General features: G+C 37.4%; 1 protein-coding gene across 1 annotated transcript in view; it reads left to right on the top strand.

The window, feature by feature from the left end:
• The window catches only part of LOC135216434 (sodium-dependent dopamine transporter-like), a 259994-nt gene that overhangs the window by 203648 nt on the left and 36809 nt on the right, over positions 1 to 19537 (top strand). The window contains exon 6 of the mRNA XM_064251797.1: positions 3887 to 4025. Coding sequence (XP_064107867.1) covers positions 3887 to 4025 — 139 coding nt within the window. The remainder of the gene's footprint in view (positions 1 to 3886; positions 4026 to 19537) is intronic.

The raw sequence follows: 19537 nt of genomic DNA, 5'->3' as shown, positions 1-19537 counted from the left end.
TATATCATCATTATTACTATGCAGTTCATCACTATGAACTATTAATCCTGACACAGGGTTCCTCCGACACATACAATAATGTACAAAAATGACCTACAGCCGAGAGGAAGTGGTCAGGGCCAGACATACACCTACATGATGCCACTGCTTTGGGATTCAGAAATTAAGAATAAGAAAATATTTGCATTTAATACTGTTAGTGGCGAAGGACCATTAATTTGGCTTTCAGTCTTCTAGATACAAAATTCAAGGGATCATTCCAAACTCTACGGAAGGCAGTATTACTACCCATTTAATAAACGGCCCCATATCACCAGCTACGTCAAAACAAGTAAAGTGAGGCCAACTTTGCGTTTAGAAGATTCAATCTTAACTCGTCCAGGTTTAATCAATCTTTAAAAAAAAAGGTGAGAGATGGGAGGGGAGTGTCGGCTGAAAATTTCCATAGTAATTACGTATACTTATCATTTAAAAAATAGCACAGCTATAAATTAATAGATAACGGTCATCACCATCTGAAAGATAAAGATGACTGAAGTGAAATGACGGCAAAAAGGGCAAAAGTTGGTGGGAAAAGAGTAGAATTGAGAAGAAGCAAAAACATTAATTAATAATTAAAAGATAAGACAAGAAATTATGTAGTCTAAAGATGAAGAGGAAATTAAGGAATGGAGGAGCAGAGGTTGATGGTTAGGAAACAGTAAGGGGGTGTGTGGGGGGGAGGAGGAGGAGGAGGAGGATGAAGGGGAGGAGGAGAAGGAGGAGGTCCCCGGTACCATCATTACCCTCTCCCCTCACAAGTATCACCCCCTATTAATAAGATCCCCGGCCTAGGAGGGTGAAAGAGATGGGGAAGGGGCGGAGGGGGAAGATGAGAGAGAGAGAGAGAGAGAGAGAGCATGTAGTGAGATCACGGTGTAGTGATCCATTAGGGTTGAAGGCGAGGTTATAAAGATCTTTCCTTTATGCCACATCAGTCTATTCAAAATGAAAATGTTCCCCCCTCAACCAACATGTTCCTGCACTTACTGCATAATAGCAAAAATACTATTGTGGCGGAGGTTCGGGGGGAGGAGGCTGCGGAGAGCGTCCTGGAAAAGCACGAACGACCAGAGGTGGCAAGTTGTGGTTACAATGGTCGTTAAGTGTCGAAAGGCAGTCGTAGTAGTAGTAGTAGTAAATAGATTTCGGCATCGACATAGTAGACGCTAAGCTTAAACTCTGGATGCAGACGTGTTCAATTTGGGTCATGAGTTCGGTATCAGGATGACAAGAAGTGGAACCAATTAAGCGATTAATGCTCGTGTATATAATCATTTCAGTATTGCAAAGTGGCGAGATCTTTTATTCAAAGGGAAATAAGCATCACAAAGTGATTAACGTACATTCCTTCAAATCTAGACGTTTCCAGTTTTAAGTATGCTGTGGCTTACTGAAAGAAGTTATTCATGGTGACAAAAGCAATAAAGAAGAAAAAAAATAAACAAACAAACGCACAGCAGTGCGTATGCACATGTACACTTATGAGGGGATCAAAGGAGAAGAATCTCTTGCGTCGAAAAGGCGATATTGGGCGATGAGTAATTGCGATCAGGGCCACTTAAGAGATGAAAGGGAGGGATAGAGGAGAGAGAGAAGAGAGAGAGAGAGAGAGAGAGAGAGAGAGAGAGAGAGAGAGAGTGTGAGGGAGAGAGAGAGCAGAATTGATAAAACAAATACCTTCAATATAGCTGACGAACGAATTTCTGGGACTGAATGGAATTGTCAGGAAGAAATGTTTCGAAATTAAAAAGAGAAGCCGCACGACACTTCACCAAACAAGGAGAGAAACTCTGCGGTAATATCACTTAGAATTTCATTTACATACCTCGACCAGTAAGTCGCGCCCACACCAGAAATCAAAGTACAGAGAAACGAAGAATATAAGATACATATTTCAAGTCGCCTAGGAATAACAACAATTAAAAGGCTTTACAGAATACGTTTCCAAAATGCAGGTAGTGTACATGCGACCATACATACGTACACATATAAACAGTCGTGGTTAGATGAATGTACGTAGCCTATATACATGAATAGAAATATGAATGTGTTCATAACAAAAACACACTTTTCCTCATTGATACCAAAGAGAGAATCGAAGATATCGACGGAAGTTTGTAGGCTCTGAGAATCGATATTTTTGGAATTATTCACTAAGTCCTCGTTGGTGACATAACCTCCATAACCGACCGTGGGGCACACTGTCATGGGTTACAGAACGTATGCAAAGACAAAGATGAAGAGAAATTTGATATCAAATGTTAGCCAGAGTAATGTTGTGAATATAAATATGATAAATACAAAAAAAGCAATCTGTGGAGGTAATAAATACTTTGAGAATTGGAGAGGTAAATGTCTGTATCATAATTCCAGGGGTGAAAACTTTTTTACGTTACATTATGTGGAAGCTATTTTTAAGATAGATTCACATGACCTCACAATGGGCACGATTTGAAAATTAAGCCTATAGTGAAACTAATTAACCATACGCACTTTACCATGCTTTTAATGTCTTTTATAAAGCTTTTTTTTTCAGATTCTCTTCTTTTATTTATTTAGCCATTTGTGGGTGGTTGTTACTTTACGAAAATTATGCGTGCATGTCCATTTTATTATATCGAATTTAATATATCGATAAACAAAAAATATACTATGTAGTACATACATACACAATACACACATATATATATATATATATATATATATATTATATATATATATATATATATATATATGTGTATTTGTGTATGTATAGTACTACATAGTATATTTTTTGTTTATCGATATATTAAATTCGATATAATAAAATGGGACATGCACGCATAATTTTCGTAAAGTAACAAACCACCCACAAATGGCTAATAAAATAAAAGAAGAGAATCTGAAAAAAAAAGCTTTATAAAAAGACATTAAAAGCATGGTAAAGTGGGCGTATGGTTAATTAGTTTCACTATAGGCTTAATTTTCACAAATCGTGGCCCATTGTTGAGGTCATGTTGGAATCCGATCGTAAAAAATGAGTCTTCCACATAATGTAACGTATATATATATATATTATCTATATATCTATATATATATATATATATAATATATATATATATATAATATACAAAAATACGTATACATGCATAAGTATGCAGATAGATAGATAGATAGATAGATCGACCCACTGGAACCAAGTGTTCCAGCCCTTAGTTCACGTTGACAAGCCGGGGATCACTCCCAGTCTACGGTCCACTGGTCCATCTAGCTGTAAATGGGTACCAGAGTCTGATGATGTCAAGAAAAGGGGCAAGGGGCTAGCAACCTCACAAATAAAAACTTTCTTGGCAACCTGAAGGTTGCACCCAAAATCCGGCAACCCTTCCAAAAGTAAAACGGCAGTATGATTATCGCTAAACGGAACTCAGATGGACAAAAGATCTGTAACGTGGCAAAATCATAACAGTGTTAATTACGTACAAAAAAAAAAAAAAAACAGTTATCACAATTCGTTTTCCATTTTTTTACTATCTATATCGTGTATTTTTACGGAAAAAAAGAATTATATAAGGTTGCCAGGAATTACATGCTCTATTACATACCAAAAGCCTAAACGTTTTCCTTATATCTCATACCTTATTCCCATAAGAATCTTTATGAACACTGGGAGTTGCTGGAAATGTTTCCCTAGTTGCTCTTAGTCTAAACATCATAATACAGCCATCACCGAGCAGCAACAATTTCCCAGAAACAGGCTCCCATACGATATCACCATTTACTACTATATTTTCATCTCGCCATGACATAAGAACTATTACATAATGACTAAAGAATATCTTGTTTTCCGTCTTTTTCTGTTCAGACGAGAGGTCCTTCAGTTACAAGGAAGTTCCGGCATCTCCGACCTCGGTCATATCAAGTTGGACTTAGCCCTGTGTCTCCTGGCTGTCTACATCATCTGTTACTTCTCCCTCTGGAAAGGCATTTCCACTTCCGGCAAGGTCAGTCTCGCATCTGTTATTTCTCTCGTTCACATGATAGTCTTTTCTATGTATGATTTCTCACTTTGACCCAACAATATGCGTTTATTAAGAGGTAAGTCACACATGATACTTCTAGCATTGTAAAGCGTCTATGCATCTAAAAAGTTTTGTTTCCCAACTTTTACCTCTCCGCTGGGAAAACCTCTCTGCTTCAGGTAAGGTTGTCGCCAGGATTGCTTCCAACTGAGAGATGCGTCGACAAACCTTAGAAAGCTCATTTTCTCACTGAACATCCCCTATTTCCTTGCAAATGCCAGAAGGTTTCTTAACTGCTACATCCCCCTTTGTATAAGGATCACATGCCACATGCTGCCGCAAGGTCACTTCTCCACAGACAGCATCTTTCCACGCCAGGTCTGACCATTTCAGACAGTTTTTCAAGAACGACTCGGAACGCCCGTCTTTATCAGGGAAAATCCATTACTTGAAAAGTCAGCCTACTTAAACTGATGGGCTATGAAATCAGTCATCCTATTTTATGTGCTTGTGTCGTACTGGTGATGGCAAACATCATCATTTATGTGCAGAAATCTTCCTCTATAATGATATCAAATCCTCTCTTCTTTTCACATCTTCACGAAACAGGGATATTGTTGATTAGGATGTCATTTCTAAACAGAGTGAAACCTACGCACCACCCCATCAAAAGGTTCAGCCTGTCTTTACAATACACATATCACTGAAAGGTTAAGGTGAGATCCTATCATTTTCTGATTTTAATTCCTTCCAGGTGCATTTCATTTTACCATTAACTATATTGTATGTTATCACTGAACTTCACCCAGGTGGAGTTTATTGTTTATTGTCACTTTATTTTTTTATCACACTTTCTTATGCAATATTCATAAAATTTAGCAGAAAGGTCCCACGTTGGACCCTAATTATTTGATCCGAACGATATCACAATCCTACTGATTGGGGGTAGGTGTATAGTTTTGATCGTTGCAGAGAAATCTCCTATTTCCCCTGCCTATCAGCTTCCAGATATATGTCATTTTAAGACCCTAGAGTATCCCTTCTAATGGCAGATTAAGTAACAAGTACAAATTGCGACTCCCATGTTTTCAGAAAAACTGTAAAACCGAAGGAGGTGCATTGGTGGCATTCCATGATTTTACCCCTGCCTGAACTAACGAGGAAAATAGGGACTGATCTCGAATAGTTCTTTAAAAAATAAGTCACGAAATAAAAAATAAAAGGGAGGGGGGGGGGGGCGACGACGCGGGACATGTGCTTCAGATGAATAATGCGACTTTTGTATGGAATCAGTTATCGGGGTCAATTAATTTCCTCTCCTGACGGATAATATCTAAAGATCGAAGAATATTGATCTGGAATTATTAACCTCGAAAATACAGTATTTTACAATATTCACAAAGAACGCTGGCAAGAACAGTCGCGCTCTTGAGAGTAAACCTTGGAATATTGTTAATAATACACTATAAATCCTTAAACTTTACGAAGTCTTATTTTCTCATCCTCAGAGGGAATGAAAATAAAACAATCTTTACACGGACAGATTATTCATATCTGGTTCCTTCTTTGTTTTCGAACTACCCTCAACATTTATAATGAAAATATTTAGCCTACACCTAGCATGATGAAGTTTATAAACTTTCATGAACAAGTAGACAGATATGTCTGTTAGAATTACACAGCGTTTCTCCGATAACAAACACCTCTCTCTCTCTCTCTCTCTCATTTTCTAAAACCCTCCAACATTTGGAGCCTTGGGGCGTGGTTTCTGGTATTGACACCTAGACCTCGGATGCCGCCAAAGGCGTCCTTCCCGTGCGCGCCAAAAGCACACTTCCAGCTAAAACGTCTGAAGATGACGTAAAACAAGGTGGCCGCAGGTGGTAGTGACGCTGATGACGTTGTTGTTTTGTGTTTTTTGTGAATGTTTCTTTCCAAATGAAGCCCAAATTTATTCCTTTTACTGTTTTTTTTTATCTCTATGTCTGGTCTATTAAGGACATTGCGCTGCTAATACTAGAGGCCCCTGAATCAAAAGTAGTTGGGATGGTAACAAAAGGTCTTGATCTTTTATCACCTGTATTTCAATACAAATGGCGCTTTATATTGGCTGATGATGTTAAGAATGCTAAACGAAGTTGGCATTCAGTTTAGAAATCTCTCTCTCTCTCTCTCTCTCTCTCTCTCTCTCTCTCTCTCTCTCTCTCTCTCTCTCTCTCTCTCTCTCTCTCTCTCTCAAGATGAATTGTACCTTCTCACCTCGGTTAACAAATATATTGACCTTCAAACGATGCGCACAAAAAAGGAAAATAAACCCTCTCGAACTGATGACTAGGCCAGAGAAAAATATCTCTCAATCAGAATGCAAATTGAAAAGTGTCAGCCAAAAATGAGACGATCATTTTGATCAGGAAGTCAGAAAAAACCATTTAAAGGTGCAGTATATGGTTTCCAGAAAGGCCAACTTTGAATCTAAATGCATACGCAGTTGAAATTTATTTGTTAACAAAAGAGGGTATAAAAAATGAATATATTATTTTGAAAAATTGGTAACCTATGAGACGAAGTATGCGACAGATATATGACAAAAATTGAAATAAAATGGGTACAATGAACATTATATGAACTCCCATATACCCTTGCCGTAGAAAATGAGGGTACCTTAAGGCTTGGACCAAGGTACCTACTTTCTGTATCTTTATCTTATTGTGAGAGATGGCCTTTGACTGGACGACGGCAAATGAATTTCATTCTCCATGGGCTATCACTGTCACGTGCACTGCGTTTTCAATTTATAGTTGTCATCTTTATAAAAACCGTATCTCCAGTAATGTAACATATTCACATGCGATGAGGAATGGGGCAAAAACAGGGAATATTCAAACAATAGATCATATGTTAAACTGACGTGATGAATAAATCACTTTCATCACCTAAGTTAATCCTTTCATATTCACCAACACTCATATCCTTATGTACAGATTTTTTTTAAGTGTTCACACAGACATTACTAATTTACTCTGATTCGTTACAATAAAAATTATCATAAAAGATTGTCTATCCACTATCATCACCAGGATATGGTGTCAATGGAAGTATTTATATATTATATGAAATTTGAGAACACTGACAGAATCCCCTCGCTCTGTACGAATGACTTATTGTACTTCAGTTACAATAAGTAGGAGACATAATGGCCTTACGCGATATTTGTAACATTGTTCTTAAAAGAGAGCTAAGTGAAACCGATAGGAAAATTATGAATTCCAGAAGTTATGTTAACAAGAATTCCAAAGCCGCTATGCAGGCGTCTTCTGAGTTCGCAATAAGATAGACATTATGGAAATCATGAACTCAGGAATCAGAAATTATGATCAATCCTTCGTCTCGCTCACCTTTCATATATGAAAGTCACTGGCCTGTGAAGTCAGTTACATTGCCCTAATGATTTTATAATAATGGGTGAGTTTATTTGAAGCTTTCCCGTTCATTGGTCCTCTTATGATATTGTGTACAGACTACAATGTATCAACTAATATCAAAGTAAAATGATACTCATAAGAGACGCTCAGATAAGTCTAGCTGCTCTAGGAATTTCGAATGAAATTTATCCCTACCTATTTCATTCGGCACATTTGAGATTAAAATAAATAAATGAGTTTTTACTTCAATATTTTTATTTTTCTGTTCCCTCTATTGAACCTCTTCATTCTTTCATTCGTTACCGATCTGTTCCTTTCTTAGTTTAAATTTTGTTCTTTTACGGAAATAAAGTAAAGCACCTTCAATGATCCTCAGAATGTCATTTCCAGTGAAAGTCCTTACAAAACCTGACCGTCCAACTGCTCTTATGCTAAACATATTATGAGAGAAGTGTTAACTTAACAGTTCAAATTCACAGGAAAAAATACACATTAAATAACAATATGAATTATTTAGAGTTGCTATTTTGTCTTTTAAAATTATAAAAACAATGAATGAAATCAAGAAGAGCAAAGGGCTTGAGCAACTAACTTTCATAGCTTGATTTGCTGATCTTGCTAAAAGTACAATCTGGAAATTAAAGTGATCGGATAAGTAACCGAGGAAATTTCAAATCGACATCTTGTAAGAAGACTAGCTCCTAATCCTGGATTCCGAAAAAGACAATGTGTTAAGGCAGAAAGGAGGCGGCAATGGAGATTTACAAAGAGGACACCCTCCAAATGAAAGCCTTGAAGGCGCCTCGTCCAGCGCCTCGCAAGTCACATGACAAGATAAGTCTTACTGAACCCCTAAGTAGTGCCTCACTAGCCGTACACGGAACGTTTACTGTGGAAAGACAAGAGACTCAGGCGGAAATGCATATCCCCACTAAACTTAATGCGCCTGATATCGGATGAAGAGGTCGGTTGGCAAATGATACGAGTCATTATTTCCCAAGAACCATTCCAGACCACTTAGGGTAATTACCTCGACGACCGAAACAAACGAGAGATATCGAATTCCCGCCTTCCGGGCAGCTTTTCTTCTGGCTCCGCTCTCCAAATGAGGCGTCGATACATATGTTTCGGCTGAGAGTATCGATAGGCACAAATTAGGTTGTTAATTACAGGGAAGGACAGTAATCCGCAAGGGGTGATGCATAGGTTCGAGTGCACGAAGCACAAGGGCAGACACACACACATAACTGCACACCAATAGACACACACACACACACAGAGAGAGAGAGAGAGAGAGAGAGAGAGAGAGAGAGAGAGAGAGAGAGAGAGAGAGAGGACTACTTTATGTGCCCTGATAAACTTATTCTAACGTTTTCCTATTGAAACCGTCATAATGCTGTCTTACTGTTGTTACGTGAAGACTGGTATCACTCCTAAATTAAAGGTGGTTTGAATCCTAGCACTGATAATTTAAAATAGAATAAATTCCCTGTTTTATTACATTTTGGTTTACGGCGATGAAATTACTGATGTTCGGGCTTAGTGGCGATGGCCAAGACTATTTGAGACAGTATTTCTCTTTCGAAAAACAAAATGCCTATGCAGTATAAAAATACACACTTTTTCTTTGGGTAGTTAGGAATGTTTGACATCTCATCCTTTAAATTAAGATTTTTCTTACCTCGCCGGCATATTTGTCTCACTTCGATTACGTCAATCGCCAATAATTACTTTCATAATACCAGTTGGTGCCCATGTAACCATATTCGCTAACCCTGCGCTTTGCCACACCTCTGAATCATGGTCATTCTTTCTGGTTTTTCTTAATGTAATCATATTTAATCTATTTTATAATATATAAAATACATACATACATATATATGTATACACTTCACAGATACACACACACACACACACACACACACACATATATATATATATATATATATATATATATATATATATATATATATATATATATATATATATATATATATATATATATATATATATATATATATATATATATATAATCAAAGAAATTAAAGGAATTAAATATCGCCAGGTGGTTTATTTACATACGCAAACAGCTTACTGACAAAAGTGCAATGAGTCTTTAAAATCCAGTTTATAACTAAACTCTTGTATATCAACATTATAAAGTGGATTTTGTTGAAGTTATTAGGGGGTAAATCTTAACAATAAGAAAATGTGTGGTTGGGACACAGTCTTTGTTCACTAACGTAATTGTAAAGACTACTGCTTTTTTAAAGAGTAAAACAGATTAAATATGTTCTCCAAAGTAATTTACTTATTGATATCACAGACCTGTGTCAAAACTGCCATTTCGTATATAACGGTCATTGTTTCTCACGAGTGAACGGTTTTTCCATGGGTCCCCCTCTCTCTCCTATTTTAGCTAATATTTTAATAGAGTAATTTGAGACTGAAAGGACTCTGGTTGCCTTTTCCAAAGATGCTGGTCAATAGGTCCAATGAAAGTCACCCATTATTCTGTATTTACTGAAGAATTACACGTTCCATCATACATATCCATGCCTTCCCCATTCACCGAATGGGGAAGGCATGGATATGTATGATGGAACCGAAATCAAAAGGAATGTATTACTAAAGCCATAACAAAACAAGAGAGGCACAATAACAAATAAATGAGAAACTAAGAACATGGGATAATACAGTAAGTAGTAAAATTTGAAAATGAAAGATTTAGTAAAAAAAAACAGACTGTCCGAGTTGCAGGAACAGACTAAAGAAAAGATTATGTACAGAAAAACTAAATGATGGATACGGTACTCAAAAAGAGAGGAAGAAAAAGAATAAACAAATGAAAGTAAGTCTGAGGAAAAGAGTATATATGTGCTGGACGGAAGTAACTGTAGATGAAAAGGTTTGTGAGCAAACTAATCTTAGAATACAAGATGAAAATGAAGAGCTGCTGTCTAATGAGAGAACATTCTAGTGTCGCTGACCTAGAGCGTTTTCGAGTTTTTCTGCAGGAGGACAAAAGAGAGGCAGATCTGGATGGATGATGTGAGAGTGGAAAGGGTTGGCTGAAACTTCAGAATGCTTTTGAAATTAACTGTTAAGGATGTAAGAAAGGCAATTAGGGGTTGAAAAATGGAAATACACCAAAAGTGGACGCTTACAAGAGAGTGCTACAGTTCCTTTTTTTTTCTTCATGAAATGACTGATATTTTGAGAGTAAAGCTAAAAGCTGTATGTGGTGCGCATGTACTTAAAAAGAAAAAAAAAGTTAATAACAGTCGACAGATATCCAACGTAAAAGATTCTGAAGGAGTACGACGCAAGAGGTTGATTGTTGAGGGCAATTAAAAGTATTTATGATAAAAATGAAGCATGTGATTGCATACATAGAGAAGATAGTGACTTTGCTGATGTAAGATTGGGCCTGAGACAAAGATGTGGTGTGGCTCTGTGAGAATTTTATATTCTTCATTGATGGGATGATTCCCTAAGTCAGAAAGGGAACAAAAGATGCAGGTGCAAGATCGTGCAATGGGACAAAAGTTCGTGCGATAAGAAAGTATAAAAAGTTGTGAACGGGGTAATTAAGTGAAACTGCAGGAGCTAGTGAAAAATACTGAAAAGAATTTGTAGAGGAAGAAGTTGAAAATTAATGTGACACAGAATAAGGGTATGAAGGTGAGTGGAAACCGGGATGATGTTAACACAGATGCCGAAGAAAGGAGGAGACATGCTTAAAAAGGTATTTGGGAGCAAATGTCAACGATAACAATAAAAAAAAAACGAAATGGTAAGTCAGAGAATAGGCGAGGAAAGAAAGGTAGAGTGGTTTAAGCAAAACCACAAAGATATCAAAAGTGAACATGGAAGCCAAGTTGGATTGTCAAGCTAACTCTCCTTTATATAAGTAAAACGAAGATGTTAAATGCAAACACGAGACTAATGGTTGCTTAAATTAACATATGTGGAGTAAGAAGATTTATTTGTTGAAAGTAATACAAATACTCAGATACTGTAGAAGTCAATTGGTTGGAACAGAAAAGATGGACCACTGTCCCTCCAGTTGGTTTGTTTATGCTGATCGAATGGAAGTCGATTTGTCAGTGAAAACAGCATATAATTTGAAGTTTGGGAGGATGGTGGAGAAGAAGGCAAAGAAAGCGATGGAATTGGTGCTCGAACAGAAGAACCTTAAAATCCAGAAGACGACAGCTTATGGTCAAGTGAGGTGTTTAACGTATAACTGCTAATGAGCCTGCGGTGTAGCAGATGTAGTAACAAGAGCTTTAGAAGTTTTAAGCCACACCATATGATATTAGAGTAAGCAGCTTAATATAGACATACATACATAGTATGTATTCAAATGCGTGTGTACTCGTGCGTGCGTGTGTATATATGTATATGTACATGAATATGTATAAATGAGTATAAAAAATTAAAAACAAAGTCACGCATGTACTCGTTACCAAAAATATTCTCTTAGGAAAATGTGTCGTCAACTGAGGATGATGACTAATATTGTTTCTAGATATATAAACAGCAAACATAAAGGCTGCTGCATTGAGTTGGGAGTTCTAAAGAAAATCTCGTCTACTGATATCACGTTAACATCAAAACGACATGTCGCTACACATCACCCGTATCTCAGAGCAGGAAAAGATAAGGCAGATACACTGGGGAAAAAAAGCTTTCCGTCTATGAACGCCATTTGCAACACTATCACACAAGTGTCCTTTGGATGACTTTATTTACTAAATAAAATAAAACAAAATGAATATGTGTACTTGGAGTGCGGCAATAAACTGCCATCCGTATTCTAGTATTACTAAATAATTAGGTTAGTGCAAGGATTCAAAAATATTATTTCTGGTGTTTAGGTTGACTGGTTTAGGCTAAGCTAGGAGGGCCCCTTGTCATATGCCGCCCCACAAGCATGTTGTTGTGTGAAAAAAAGATTAGGAAGCCTGACGTGAACCTCAGGAAACTGCCCAACCAATGTAGTCTTATTCTGATATCTAAGTTATTTACGGCAAAGTAGCGTTATACTATATAACCATAGACTTTTAAATGGAAACATTGATTTTTCCTTATTACATTTCTTTTATCTTATATTAATGAATATATATATATATTATATATGTATATACACATGTATGCATGTATTTTTCATCTTAGGGGGGCGTGGCGCCAGAAGGGTGCAGCCTCCTGCTTTCTCAGCAAATCTGTAGGCGCAAAGTGCTGGTGCCTCTGCCATTTGACTGCAGCAGACGCAAAAACCAATTTACAGCAGGGAGTGATCTACAGACTAAGCAAACGTTAGCCAAGCGCTGCATCATAAGTGGGACAATAAGCGAGAGGTATTAGGAAAGAAGGGACTCAACATCTAGGAATCGAGAGAATGAATGCATAGGAGAATTCAATGTTGGTGCCGTATGAGTGACAGGGTTCGACATGCTGCTGACGAGTTTTCTTGTACTTAACAGTGTGGTTAAATGTAAAGGATATTAATTATGCCTTCCCTTTTCTTGGCAGCCTTTCAGATAAGGGTGCGGTCTAATGGTGAAACACATACATAATACACATGTGTGAATATAATTCCCTAAAACTAGGCTTTCTTGTACATGGTTTCGAAATATAGTTAGCATTAACAGTATTAGTTTTGCCTATTTCATAATGCTATCATACCAGCAAGTGTCAGAGACAGTAATCAAGTCTTACGAGACTGGGAGAACTTGTAGCTATATAAGAAAACAAATCTCTTTTTAAGTAGCAACATTCATATATCCATATGGACATGTGTGCCTGTCGGCCGCGTGTGTTTACTTTCTAATCGAATGGGGTCGTTGGTCCTAATTAGGTAAACAATAAAAATGTGTGAGCTCTCTCTCTCTCTCACTCTAGTAGAAAGGTCATGACTTGAAATTTCTTTCATATTGGAACACTGTATTTGTCCATCCGAAAAAATACGCACCTATCTTGCAGTCTTCATCAGATATTTTTCGAAACAATTTCATATTCGTCCAAAAATAAAAACGAAGCCATCCCTCTACTTTTTCAACTAATAGGTTCAAAAATATGAAGAATATTCTCTTCTCCCGACAAAGTGATTTGATTTGTTAAAATTCGACCTGAAGACCTGTCACTGCAACTAATCAAGTTCCATTATCATAAGTACTAAATTCTTGTTTCGAATGACGAGCTTAATATCAGCTTGTATGTCAACTGCTGCAATGACAATGATATAAATTCTGATGGCATGATCTACCCTTTCCAATACTGAGGCATCAGTTACTGTCTAGCGGCAAGGTGGGTGTGTGCTCCAACAGCTATTAAGGAACCGGAATGACAAATGGAATGGGTGCTAAGAAACTTAAGTGTTATAGATTCTGAGTGTGCGCACACCGGATTTAGACTTCACGGCTGGCTAGCACCCTTGAGTGAAATCCTCTTGCTAGTTTTACTATTTTTCTTACATAACAACATTAACATTAGTATGAGAACTATTACGGTACAATCTCTTTATCTCTAATTGAATTCCTTTTGCTCCAATTTCCATACCTTTTTCAATTTCCATCCCCTTCTATCCTGATGTCTCCTTCATAGCTTTCACAATCAGTTCGTACGAAATGAAATTCTTGGCGTGTGGGTAGCTTATTTTAATCATTATTATTTATATAAAACATTTATTTCTGTTAAGGTTTATCTTGTTATATTTCTGTTGAGGTTTACCGATCTGGTTTTCTTGCTAAACCTTTTTCTTACATTTTCATCACACTCCCTCTCTCTAATCATCTTTGCTTTTCTTAAATATTGCCAAGCAAAAGTATATTTTATATATTTCTCTCCAACAGGTCATAGAATGACATCGACAGGGAAAGAAGACATATTAAAAAATAAAGAACCGATTTCAGGTATATAAATTCTTAATCGAAAGAAAACAGTATAAATGGAGAACGAAAACATACCAGTTTACTTAGAAGTGATCAGGTTTGTTAAAGAAAAAATACAATATATAATTCAAACAAGAGACTATGGGGCGCTATCGAAAACGTCCTTAAATTAAAAATGAGCAATGAATTCCAAGTTGCACAACGCAGAAAAACCAAGAAAATCTCAAGAACACCGATCTGTAGAAACTTGGTGAAAATAATAAGCATTTCTACATTACCCCCAAATGAAAACAACCGAGAATATAAGAAGCATGTGCAAAACATACAAGCGTGGACATGTGAACGAAGAATGAACAAAAATCGATAACAGATTTCCATGAATAAGTCGAGAGAAGTGAGGAGGAGGAGGAGGAGGAGGAGGAGGAGGAGGAGGAGGAGGAGGAGAGGCGTGATCTGCCGTCTCTTCGAAATCGACTCCTCTTCCCCTTCTTCCCTAACCCCTTCCAGCCCTCCCCCCACCCCGTAACGACCTTGCTCCCATCATGGTCATTACAGTGAGGGAAGTGGAGCCTTTTGTGACACTATTGGCTCTGAGTGACTTAACGGGGGTGGTGGGGAAAGGAGAGAGAGAGAGAGAGAGAGAGAGAGAGAGAGAGAGAGAGAGGAAGCTGTGGAAGAAACGATGACAAAATATATGGCAAGAAGGATGAATTCCTAATGTAGCAGTTCAAAGGACGCATAAGACAGCTTTCCTTTGTGCAAAGAAAAAGTTAGTAGTTTCAGAATTAATAAACAGAGGGGGAAAGAGACCTTGAGAAAGTAAGTTAAATGTAGTAAAAAAAATTCTGGCTCTGACTCCTACTGTTCCATTTTTCTAAACAGAAGATTAAGAAAACCAACTGGCGTATAAGAGGAAACAGCAGATAGGTAACGGTAGGAGAAAGTAAATTGTGAAAGTCGGCGCTCAAACAGAGACAGATTGATAGTAGGCGCAACGAATATCAAAAAAGAAAATAAGAAATCTTTTGGCATAACGGAAAACGAATACTCCCCCGAATCGAGCTTTCGTCAATTCCAGAGAGCGATCTGCTGTACAGATATTGTAAAAGAAGCCCAGGTTGTGGAAACACTAGCTACTTTATGTTGCCTACCGCTAGCTATGACCAACGCTTTGAAAAGTACAACCTTCTGCGGACTGCAGATACGTTCATATTCTTAACAGACAATGCCTCGCTAAAACTACTCCGTTAAATACGCAAGACAATCTTTCAGCTTGATTTTATTTCATTTAAGGAATTCCAGATCATGAAGAAGGCATACAGTACCCCAGATCCAAACCCTTTTGATTTTAGTCAGTATTGAACAAATCAGGACCAATCTGTTTGTGTTAGCAAAATAATAGGAGGACCGAATGACGGAAAATTCGAAATGACACATTGTCTGGCAACCATTTACCCTAAGTACTGACCTTGGACAAAAATTCTTTCAAAATAGGGACTTGTGTCATTCCAGAAAATTTCCAAAACCGATCAGCTCCCTTATGTCATTCATCCTTGGGGTAATGTAATCTCACAATATTTTTCTCTGAGTCTACATTGTTCTCCGACTACCGTGATAGCACATCACCATAGATATCACGATCATCTGACGGGAAGATGGCCGCGAAAGAAGCTCCAATCTAAATCTAACGTTTTTCGACATCATGGTACTTGCCAACCTGAAACGACGACGTGTGTAAAATCACTTCTGCAATTTTTTTATTTTTCCAGAATTAACAGATATAGGGTCGTATGAAAAACCGTATCTCCATCAAATATGAATTTCTAAGGTAATTTGGCTACCTGATTAGGTAGCAATACTATAATAAAATGGCCACTAATCAAACGGAAAAATATTCAGTGACAAATGTTTTCTTTGTAAGCGATCACAGAATAGTAAAAATGAAGGTAGAATTACTCTCAAAATATAAAGAGTATTTTCTAATAGTACATTCGTCGCTTTTCGCCACCTAACAACAACCATGTAGACTGCCATCAGAACATCAGTATCAGTAATCAATAGTCCAACCTTGGCGTTGTTTCTTGCTATTCGTGGATGATGGGCTCTTTTCATAAACCATACTGTCGAGAAAGGTAAACCTTCCTAGAGCTCTCTATCTCTCATCATTGTTCAGAGAAACGGAGTCACGTTTCGAGGTCCTTCCCTTTCCAGTCAATTGTCTGATCCAGGAAAAAAACTGAGGAGCTCATTAATTTAGGTCGTCCTCCTCAGCTTAAAGTAGTGAAGAAGAAAGGCACGGAAATTTCTATTGCCACTCAACCGCGCAGAGTGTTGACTTCACAAACACGACCTGGTGACAGAGGCACATTCTTGACGACTTATACTAAAATGATTCAGTAAATTTGTGAACAAAATCAACACTACAAAAAGACGAGAATCTATAGCAAATGCCAAAACAACAGCAAATACTGATTTTACCTATTCTTAATGCTTGTCATCATAATCTTTCCCTAACATTTGAGCTTTCTACTTACATAGAATCTGAGGGAAACATAATATACAACCAGGCACTAAGAACATTTTCTCTCTCTCTCTCTCTCTCTCTCTCTCTCTCTCTCTCTCAGGTGTGAGGTAAATGTTTTCTAATAATTCAATATGCCACTGCTTAGCTATTGTTTATGAAATTGATTGCTAGTCACCTCTTGTGGGTTACAGCTGGATTGTTGGGGCCTGAGCTCGCAAATAGGCATGAATAATCCCTACTTCATTAAATTTTATTTCTTCATTCAACTCTAATCAAGAAAATCTTGAAGCGATCCCAACCTAACATGAAGCTATATTCATTAGATATCTACATTCTCTCTCTCTCTCTCTCTCTCCCCTGTGGTAGGGGTGTAAGAATACTACCACCGTAGCTCCTGCGTGTCGTAAAAGGCGACTAAAAGGACAAACTGCTGCCTTGTAGTCTGACTTTTGAGGAAAAGGCGAGGACCACCGCCAATAACTGTGGTTGATGACAGCAAGGGCATGCGGTCGTAAAAACCCCTTTGCCAAACAATGAACCATGCCTGATGTTGTAAGGAACATGATATGGAGAGAAGAGGCTTGGTGGAGGATGTTGCTTGTGATAGAAGGCAGTGGAGAAGGGGCATCAGGCAACCGAACCCTCAATGCAGGATTAACGGTGGGAAAGAAGATTCTCTCTCTCTCTCTCTCTCTCTCTCTCTCTCTCTCTCTCTGTGCCTAACTTTTAATGGTGAAAATTGCAGAATTTACGAGCAATCTTCTAAGTCATCTCTGTCTTACTTATGCTTAGTTAATGCTGAATCTGATTTACAGCCCACGTTGATGTGACTCTTCCGCATTTTTTTTTATACTACAATGTACCTTACTAAATGTGACTTACTAGCTACGATTGCCTTAATTCAACTATATGCTAGTTTTAATCAGCTCTTGAATAAATTACTTTTTACAATAAATTCCGTCAAAGAGAAGGTATAAGTCGATTTCCCAAGGATTCCGAAGGTGCTTACCTAACTTTTTCGTTCAAAAATTTTCGAACGTGACATTCTGCACGCATCTTCAATATAGAAATTTTTGCAACACCTTAAATTCACTGGGTGATCTGCTCAATCACATATGGGCCAAGGAGAAATCATTTCAAATTTTAAATGTCATTTCCCTGAAAGATCCATTAACATTAATGCCTTCTTAATTAAATAAACTGAATGGCATATACCCAAGTGGTAACTTTCTTTCCCCAGACTTTAGATCCAGGAAAATATATTGTATACATTTCTGTACTTATGCTTTTGAAATACCTGTGTTGTGTAAGGTTAGCCACATTCTATAAAATAAGTTATGTCACTATAGCTATGAGTTTAATCATAAATATTTTCAGGAGAAGAAAAACATTGTGTTCCCTAATACCAAGAAACAAGCAAATGAAACGTCTCTGTTACAACCTTGAAAATTACGAAATTCAATAATGCTGTCACCGGTAAAAACTTGAATGGGGAGCAAATAAACTTTCTAGATAACCCCCGAGTGTTTGTTCGACCGTTCTCCTTGTTGTGAAAGGCAAGAAAATAAAAATTAATTCTTTTGTGATCAAGACGACGCCCACCTCTACAGGCCCCGTGTTATCACCTCCATCCAGCCGTGTCTAGAGTTACACGGATCCTTTTGTCCACCCCCTATGAGGTCACTTAAAGGAGAGGTCCCTCCACGTTCAGGGAAGGACCCTTCTTTTTGGATTATTTTTCTAAGCTTCCGATGTGCTGGCATTTGCTCATTTTTCTAACAATAACCGAATATATGAATATACCCAGACCATCGCTAAGTCAAGTTAAACAAAGTCAGTAATGGAAATTCAAGGCCGATTAGGTCGCAAAGCCGTCTTTCTCTTAGAAATCTAAAAATCTGTCTAGTTCATACGTGAATAACAGTCGTTTTTAACGTAATCAGGCATGCTACAAGCACTGTGATATTTCAAAAATAAGTGCAAAATATCTCTCTCTCTCTCTCTCTCTCTCTCTCTCTCTCTCTCTGATTCGCAAGGTGGAATACGACAGAATACTGAAAAGTAATCATAGCTGCCATGATGCTTACTTTATGATATTGGAATTCTCTATCTTCTACAATTTATGCAAATAAGTTGCAGTTACGACAGCTAGTTAGACCTTCTCTTCCCCAGTTTATCGGTAAGCTGAAAGGGTAGAAAGATCCCTTCAAAAATATTCCTGCGAGTACAAGCAGTACTTGCGGTTGAAAAACTCTGCTTTGGCCACTCACCTCACTTTACTTTGAGTAGTTTCAATACCTTTCGTGAACCATTTGCAAATACCACTAAAACGTATATTATATAACGCACGAACAACACTGTTTTCATTCAAATGAGGGAAGGCTTTGTTCTAGGTTTATATTACTATGATACAAAATGAGATCCACTGCTCAAAGTCGCTGAAACTATTAAGAAAATACAATAACTGCGCAAAACTCTTAGTGTAAAAACATTTTTAAAGTTAAAAATACGGAATACAAAATATTAGCAATATCTTAAGTCAATTTTAAGAAAGAGGGGAGCAAGTATTCGTTAAATAATAACCCATTTAGTCAAGAAAAACATGCTAATAATAATAAAATGGAACCCTGTGGTGATAAGTGTTATGAATTA

The sequence above is a fragment of the Macrobrachium nipponense genome, chromosome 6, assembly GCF_015104395.2.
Source record: "Macrobrachium nipponense isolate FS-2020 chromosome 6, ASM1510439v2, whole genome shotgun sequence".
NCBI lineage: Eukaryota > Metazoa > Arthropoda > Malacostraca > Decapoda > Palaemonidae > Macrobrachium > Macrobrachium nipponense.
The sequence above is the reverse complement of the archived record's forward strand: the minus strand, read 5'-3'. Positions and strand labels throughout refer to the sequence as shown.